This window comes from Poecilia mexicana, unplaced genomic scaffold (assembly GCF_051168715.1).
Source record: "Poecilia mexicana isolate PSO_F unplaced genomic scaffold, ASM5116871v1 scaffold_3, whole genome shotgun sequence".
Classification (NCBI taxonomy): Eukaryota; Metazoa; Chordata; class Actinopteri; order Cyprinodontiformes; family Poeciliidae; genus Poecilia; species Poecilia mexicana.
The window spans coordinates 27,234,958-27,243,702 of NW_028263372.1; the positions used below are offsets into that span (position 1 = coordinate 27,234,958).

General features: G+C 36.6%; 2 protein-coding genes across 3 annotated transcripts; both read left to right on the top strand.

Annotated features, from left to right (window-relative positions):
• Nucleotides 1–458: 458 nt before the first annotated feature.
• On the top strand, nt 459–3,803 carry LOC106906602 (leukotriene B4 receptor 1-like). Of its 2 annotated transcripts, XM_088004385.1 has the most exons (3): nt 459–658; nt 1,296–1,392; nt 1,676–3,803. In XM_088004385.1, the coding sequence occupies exon 3, from the start codon at nt 1,749–1,751 to the stop codon at nt 2,757–2,759; it is 1,011 nt and encodes a 336-aa protein (XP_087860511.1). In that variant the 5' UTR covers nt 459–658; nt 1,296–1,392; nt 1,676–1,748; the 3' UTR covers nt 2,760–3,803. The 2 variants fall into 2 exon arrangements, with proteins under 2 accessions (XP_087860511.1, XP_014827427.2); XM_014971941.2 differs by lacking the exon at nt 1,296–1,392.
• Nucleotides 3,804–4,892: 1,089 nt separating this feature from the next.
• LOC106906601 (leukotriene B4 receptor 1) lies at nt 4,893–7,955 on the top strand. The gene has a single exon (XM_014971940.2). It carries the CDS (start codon nt 4,930–4,932, stop codon nt 5,986–5,988), a length of 1,059 nt encoding a protein of 352 aa, XP_014827426.2. The 5' UTR covers nt 4,893–4,929; the 3' UTR covers nt 5,989–7,955.
• Nucleotides 7,956–8,745: the final 790 nt, after the last annotated feature.

Genomic DNA, 8,745 nt, shown 5'->3' on the forward strand with positions numbered 1-8,745 from the left:
CTATTGGACGACAGGTCAATATATATAAAAAAAAAAGTTATGTAACACAGTTACAAAGCAAACCAAAGTATGTACCAAAGTACTTACTTAGGCAGTAGTAATGAAAAGACAGATTCTAATATTTGTGTTTTGCACACATTAATCAGCTGTCTGTTTTAATTTCTTAAATAAATTGTAGATCTTTGCTGGGCTTAAACCTGTCTGATCAGGATCCAAATCAATACTTATGTAAAAACCATATACTGTGTCCTCCAGATACTTCACCTAGTGGTTCCCAACCAAGGTAAAAGCTGGAATTTCTAATGTCCTTCTAATTCAGTCTGTCATCTGAACAGTCCTAGAAGCTATCCCCAAATCTAAACTTGATAATTTTGCAAATAGCAACGAGTCTAGAATAACAGTAGTACCTATTTTCTCTATTAATCATCTATATCACAATGTAAAAACATTAGGGAAACTTCATGATGTCACGTTGGTTGTGTCAACGTGACAACCAACTCCTTCAGTCACTGAAAAGAAACTGATTGCACAAGTGAATAAGGGAGTCATGCATCTTTGGTCAGAAAGAAGCCTTTAAAGAAACTAAAGCAAAACCAAAGCAGAAATGACAAATTCTTCCACAGAAACCAAGTGGAAGTGCAACAATCAAGACACAGAGGTAAGAGAATATTATAACTAAATGTACAATAAGGGATAAACAGCATAATTAGGGCAGGTATAAAGATTATCAGATAAAACCCAGGTGAGAGGAGAGAGAAGAAAATAACATAAAACCCAGACATACCATTAAAATGTATTTAAAATTCAGACCCCAAACCATAAGAAGATGTAGTCTAGTTAATTGTGCTTGTTTAATATGTGTTGTAGCAACTGCAAATCAAAAACAATTATCATTTAAGTCTTTCCGTGATTACTTAGTAATAAGGTATTTGCATTTGAGACTAAGTTTGATTTAATTCCTAAATTTGTGTAGATTTTCCTGTTTGAGAAATAGACCCAGTAGCTAAAGGTAATAATTAACTCTTCAGATAAATATAAATTCAACAAATGAAATGGACAGAGTCCAAAGTTAAAGTTTGTGGTCATGATGTAACAAATCCCAATGTTAAACATGTTGGGAGAAAAGTTAAAGCAAATCCAGCTTCCCTTTATTTTCTTCCGCAACAGCGGGCACTGTCATCGCATTAAACTTTTCTAATAGTAAGTTTTATTTGGTTTATGTATAAATATTACTGCTGCTACATTTAATTTGTCATAACCTTTTTTAATGCTTTTTGCATTCATATCTCATTCAGGAATAAAGAGAACAAAACAAAGAACATAAAAGTGGAGAAGGTGGTCTTCGTATGCAAGTTCTTGAAATTGAATAACTTCATATAAATTAATTTTTGGGTAATTAGAAACTGAATAACTACTTGTCTATTTGTAATATACTATTTGTACTCATCAATTTTCTTATATAATTTTTTTACTACTTTACAACTGTTTTACTTTGTTGTAGCTTACTAAGACATATTCATAAACATATGGTATTATTTCAACCATCTTGCATTCTTAATTTTAAAGTCAGATGGATCACATGTCTGAAGTTGCAACATTAGGGATGGATCTTTGCATGAATTCCTTATTTGCTGCTCATGCTAAAATCTGCATTCTCTTCCATTTGTTCAAAAAGGGAAGTGGAGCCTTGCTTGAACAGCAGTTTAATTGTTTTTGTGGAAACTCTGCCGCAAAAACGCATTCCCGACATGGACCCCTCCATCGAGATGTTACCTTCAGAAGCCCCCAAGGAGGTAGATGGCGGGACAACCGTGGCGTGTGTTATACTGGGTATTTCCTTCCTGGTTGGAGTTCCAGGGAACCTGTTCGTAATCTGGACTATCCTGAGGCATGTCAAGCAGCGCTGTCACACTGTGGTCCTCATCCTGCACCTGGCAGTGGCAGATGCGATGGTCCTCATCACTCTGCCTGCCTGGATCTACTCCCTGGTGCACACTTTTGAGTTTGGATTGGTACTTTGCAATATCTTAATCTGTGTTATCACTGTGTGCATGTATAGCAGCATCTTCTTCATCACTCTTATGAGCGTGGAACGCTACCTAGCCATCTGCCATCCATTTCTGATGATGCGCTGGAAGACTGAAAAGAATATGAATGGATGTATTGCATTTTTGTGGCTTCTTGCGCTTCTTCTTGGATTATCTGAAATTTTAGCCCAGACTTTGGCTGGAAGCGAACAAAGCGATCAGTGCTTTGTCAGAGACTTCAACAACGATACTCTAGAAATTGTCTTCTTGTGCCTGCAGACGTTGCTGGGCTTTGTGCTGCCTTTCATTACACTAAGCATCTGCTACTGTCTTGTGGCTGCGCAGCTCAAGAAAATGAGATTTAATTCAAAACAGAAATCCAAAGTTCTCATTCACACTGTAGTGCTCGTTTTCCTCCTGTGCTGGTTACCCTACCATGTTATTAAAATTATTGATGTAGTTTGCATTTTTGGGACAGACAAAGAGGATGAGTGCGTACCGGAAAGTTTGGTCTTCAGCTCTGGTGCCCTGGTTTTTATCAGCAGCACAGTGAATCCTGTATTATACGCCTTCTTCGCCAGGAACTTCAGAGGCAGTCTTGGAGAGTCTGGTCTGGTCAAACTGTTTCAGGAACTGGCCTCAAACACAAATAGACTCAAGGACCTTGCAATACAGCAGCAGAAGGACCAGAGCTCAGCAGACACAGAGCTCACGTCTCCAACTTTCAAATAAAAATGTGAGTGGGGGTAGTACTACAGCTATGGGAAAACTGGACTGAGAGGTGAATGTTTCCTGTTGTACTGACACCAAATGTGATCTAAGTTTCACAATAATATTGAGTTGCACTTCTCTTTACTACCACATGGCTGTGCCCTCGATTTAATTGAGATTCAGTCAAAACTTATTATTGTATGCTTTTAGAAAAGTTTAAAAGAACTTCTGGTTGTTGCTGAAGAATATTTTGTGAAAGTCTAAATTTATCATTATTTCCTGTTACAGATATTGTGTAACAAAAAAAAAAAAAAAAAAAAGATTTGCTTACTTATCACCAAATTGCTGATATGTCGTTTAAAAGCAAATGAAACTCAACAGGGACAACAATTTGTTACTGTTTTATAACTTTGGTGACATATCAAAAATGCATGTTATTTTAATCCTGTCTGAGATGCTTCAGTTATTGTGAATAAAGATATTATCTATTTGTATATTCTTTGCGACTAAAATGTAGTTTGAGCAAAAAAGTAAGATTTCCCAACATACAAAGTGCAGAAGTGCAGGAAAAAAAGCAACAACCTTGAATTCTGCATTTTTTTGACATTTTGAAGACATCAGAAAAAGCATGAGAATTAAGTCGACCATCCCATATTAGCAAACACTGTGGTTTGAGTTGCAACCTTGCTTAAACCTTTCGTGATGTCACCAGATGCAGATGCATTTGAAAGCTTATTTTTGAGATAGTGTATTTTTGTTATGACTAAATAAAGATTCATAATAAAACTGCAGCAGACATAGAAAAACTGACCAAAGCATGTTTTTCTTGGTGACAACCTACAATACAATAGAGTGAAAATTTATTTTTCTTCTTTCAGATTTGCTCTATTTTTGTGTGGGGGTTTTTTTCTTCTTCTTCTTTTTTGTTTTGGTTTTCTTTTCTTTTTTTCTTTTTTTTTGCTTTTTCGTAACATTTACTGTAATTGTTTTGGAACATCAAGCTGTTTTGAATGTCAGTCAAAATCACTTAATCACCCTTTTAAATAAATATTTCATTAAATGTGATTGCCAAATTTGCTATATAAAGTTACTGTCACAACTCTAAAAAGAAAAAAAATCTATACATTAAGTTCCAATCCAATTAAATTTAAGAATTCAATAAGAAACAGAAGGTATTCATATCTATCAATCTGCAATCTGTGGTTGGGAATCTAAAAAATCACTGAGAGCCATTATGAACAAATACAGAAAATAAAGAGCGGGCAGCTAACTAGCACTGCCTTTTTGTATTTGACTCATTATCTATGCTTACTAAAAAGAAAAAGTAGGCACAGATGGCATCAGTGGGCAAGTTGGAAGGCAAAACCCACTGCTGACTAAAACAAACACGAACACCCGTCTCATGTTTGTGAAAAATTTGGGAAAATATTCTCAAGAGCGGTGTGGTAAAAGTCAAACTTCTTGGAAGGTGTGCATCTTCATGAATCTAGCATGAAACTCAAAGAATAAAAAGTTTCAAAAGGGCTTCGTCAAAATCCGTCCCTAAATGAAATAGTGACCTGCCTTGAAAAGAATACTAACAATTATCTTAGGACAAGTGGGAAAACATTCCTCCACAGCGATGTCTGAAGTGTTGCCTGTAGTAAAAAAAAATATATACTTGACGTTACTTTTTGCCACAAAGGGGGCCATAAGTTGCAGATGTAGAGCTAAATTATTTAGCATTTCTCTTTTAACACATTAAATAAATTAATGAACTTTAAAAACAGTTTTTTGTATGTATTCAAACATGCCTTTGCAGATCTGGAAAATTTAGAGGGTAACTAAGCAATATCAAAATAATTCAATAAGGGAACAAATACTTTTCCCAGTACTGCATATCTAAGTCTGACTGAATTTCCTTAAAAAAAATGGTAAACAGCTTTAAGGTTTTTGTCTCTTTCCTTTTAGTGAAGCTATGCAGCGACTTGTGTAGAAAGCATTAAGTCATTTTTTTAAACGTGTGATTTCCTAGTGATTTATCCTTTATCTTTTACCTTAATTTTGATGACACATGTGTGAGTCACATTGTGGATCTTAAAAAGCCATGTCAGTAAACCCTGTTCCTGTGCAGTCCTTACATAAAGAGGAAGTGAAAACTTTTGGGTTTTTTGCACTCAGACACCACAGTCAGCACATACACTTTGGCAGAATGAACATCTCACATGCACGGTCTCCGTTGGAGGAAATGGCCCTTGAGGAATTTGATGGTGGAACAGTGGTGGCGTGTGTGATCCTGGGTCTGTCCTTCTTGGTTGGTGCTCCTGGCAACCTGCTTGTGATCTGGACCATCCTGAAGCATGTGAAGAAGCGCTCACACACAGTGGTTCTCATCCTGCACCTGGCGGCGGCAGATCTGGTGGTCCTCATTACACTCCCTCTTTGGATCTACTCCCTCGCCCATTTCTGGGTCTTCGGAGAGGCATGCTGCAAAGCCATGGTGTTCGTGATCAACGCCTGTATGTACAGCAGCGTTTTCCTCATCACGCTCATGAGTGTGGAGCGTTTCGTCGCCGTGCGTTATCCCTTCGTCTCTGTAGTTTGGAAGAAGAAACAAGCCTTAAATAAAGTCCTGCTTGCCCTGTGGTCAGCTGGGTTCCTGTTCAGCATACCTATTATTCTGACTCAAACTACCGAGGGGGACGATGGTAAGACGCACTGCCTGTATCGCGATTATACTTCTGACACTCAGGAGCTGGTGTGTTTGTTGCTAGAGACGGTGGTGGGATACATGCTGCCCTTCTCCATTCTTGTGGTCTGTTATGGGTGCTTGTGCAGTCGTATAACTCAGATGAACTTCAGGTCCAAGCGCAAGTCCACTGTCTTGATTGCAAGCATAGTGGTTGCGTTTGCCATTTGCTGGACACCCCATCATATAGGAAACATCATCTCCATTGTTATTCTTGCCATTGGTGACTCAAAGAGTGACATAGCAAATAAACTGGAAACTGCTAGACAAACCATGATGTTCGTAGCAGGAGCCATGGTCTTCATCAGCAGCAGCATTAATCCTGTCCTCTACATGTTTGCGGCCCGCTCCTTCAGGGAGTCGCTACGTGACACCGGCATCCAGAAACTCTTCCGCCACATCTCCAGCACATCGCCGGGTGAGGGAAACAGGGAGATATCCTTTGTGTCGAAGAGACAAAGCAATCAGACAAACTGCTCTCAGCTCATGACAGAGTCAAAAGACGATATTAATATGTACTGAAGTTGTGTGTAAATAATATTTTTCCTGAGAATGAAATGTGTGAGGTGTTTTGCATTAAACCCTCTTTTAAATGAACCCTCAACAGGTAAACAACGTGTCTCTGCTGATCTATCCAGTGCATTTACATTTCTTTCTGCTGTTAATTTATTTATGAAACTTTAAGTATTATGTATGCTGTGTCTCTTGTGCAAATATCTTTTATCATAAAAAGCAATACATTTATATATGAACGAAAGTGAATTAAAACTTTTTTTAAAAAATGAGGTGTTTCCTGATGTTTCATTTTTATTAAATTGAAATAAAATGGTACTTCACTTTTGGGAACAGGATTGGCTAATGTTCGGGGTTTTTTAAAGTTAGCGATCTTGTGGTTGCTGTTGATGCAAGTGAAGATGTGGTTGTGTGCTGTTACTGAATTCTGTGGAAAACAAAAAAATTCAGGTTGTTTCACTTTCTAGATAAGTCTATAGCTTCTTACAGCACTGACTATAAATTAGCTTGATAGGCTGAGTTTGTTGAGTGTCTGTTCTCACAATTTGGTTTGACACTTTTTATTTTATGCACTCTCTGTACCCTACCTGTCTTTAAAAATATAATTAGCTAAATTTCAAAATATTTTTAATTCATTTAGCTTTTTATGTGTTTCAGATTACACTGCTTTCATGAAGTTTTTTTTTGTTTCTTTTTATGAAAAAGCAAAAGTTTTGTTCTTGTATCCCACAGTGCAGTCATGTTTTTAACTTCCCCTCACTGAAAAGATTGCCAAATGAAAAACTGCATGTTTCCTTTGTTGGCATGCAAAAAGAGGAATTGTGACCTAAAGTTTGTCCTTAGCTTATAAAACCCAAAAATGAACTTTGGACAAGGAAATACAATCTCTACTTTGCACTTATATTTTTAGCTATTTCGGATCACATATCTACTTTACAAAGTATTTTGGTCTGATGTCAGAAATGCAAAGCACATACACTGTATCTTTTTAGCTCCATTTTTTTTCACCATGAGTGAATAAACCTGTAGATGGCACTAATGCCTTTGGGGAGACACAAACATGTTTAAGATTAACACTGTCTTTTTAATTTGTCATTATAGTTACGTTATACAGTGCCTATGAAAAGTATTAAGCCTCCTGGAGGTTTGACCCTTTCCAGTGCTTTTAGTAATTAATAACAATCAACAAAATTTAGCTTTTTTTTTTTTACAAAAGAAATTAAAATAACACCTAAAAGATCAAATTAAGCACTAATTTAAACAAAAATAATTAAAGTGAAATATTTTTTTTTTAACATGGAATAAATGACTGAATAAATATTCACCTTCTTTGAAGTGACTGACTGAAATCAACAGAGGTCCAGTCAGTCGGTGCTGGTAGTCTCACGTTGACTGGGATGGAGATCACCTGAGTCCAGTAAGTGTGTTTCAAGTGATTGTAGTTTAAAGACACCTGGGCTTGGATGGTTCATTCACTGGTTCATTCCTAGCTGCCATTACAACATGAAGACAAAAGGACACTCAACGCAAATCAGAGAACCTTTTTAATCAGAAAAGGTTAGTGAAAAGCATAAGTCAGGGGATGGATACAAAAAATTCTTATCGCTTAAGGGAGACTACGTGCTCAGGTGGAAGGAAGTTCTTTGGTCTGATGGGACCAAAATGGAGCTTTTTGGCCATCAGACAAAAGGCTATGTTTGGCACACACCAAACACTACACATCACCTCAAACACACCATCCCCACAGTGAACCGTGGTGGTGGCAGCATCAGGCTATGGGAATGCTTCTTGACAGAAGGCCCTAGAGGGCTTGTAAAAGTAAAGGTAAAATGAACGTAACCAAATATAGGAAAATCCTGGAGGACAATTAGATTCAATCTGCCAGAGAACTACAGAAACAGCAAACATTTATTTTCCAGCAAGTCAATGACCTGAAGAATCCAGGCTAAAGCTACACAGAACACACAAAAAAACAACATTTTGCCCTAAAATAAATATTTATATAAAAAAAAACCTTTACATTTTACAACTGCTTAATCTCATTACCTCAGTGATCTTTTAACTCTATAGCTATATTTAGATCACTGAGACCTGCTGAACACAAATTGCTTGTTCTTCCCAAGTCCAGGTTAAAATGTAGAAGAATTATTTTCTGTTTTTTATTCACGCAGCAAAACAAAGCTAAGTACATTTAAGCTCTATCAACCACACCTACACAGTAAAGAAGATCCCTGCAGGTTAGGATCAGCTGCTGAAGAATAAACCATGATTCTTTTACTTTTTCTACTAATTTTATAAACATAAGGTTTAACACATGTCTTAAAAATGAAGATGTAGTCACATACATCATATAAAATAAGTCTTGCAATCCTACATCCTGAACACATGACAAACAACCATGCACATACTCAATTTATTAACATGTATGATTTTGGTCTTTTAATGAAATGTTGGTAAAATGTAAAATATGCATCTATATTCTTTACTTACTGATTATTGGTGAGTAAAGATATTTTTGACTATAGCAATGGAAAATAACAGCAAGTTAAGGGGGGTGAGAAACATGAAATCACACAAAGCCAAAAGATGAGGGACACATATAGGGCATTTTCTCATGAAAAGAAGGGAAAAGAAAAAGGAATATATGGTATTTACTTAAAATACGAAGCAGCATGTAGTGCATATATGACAAATTCAGGACAAAGACATATAAGATATAGACTATATTTATTTGCATTATAAAGCTACGACTTGGTCTTAATTTAT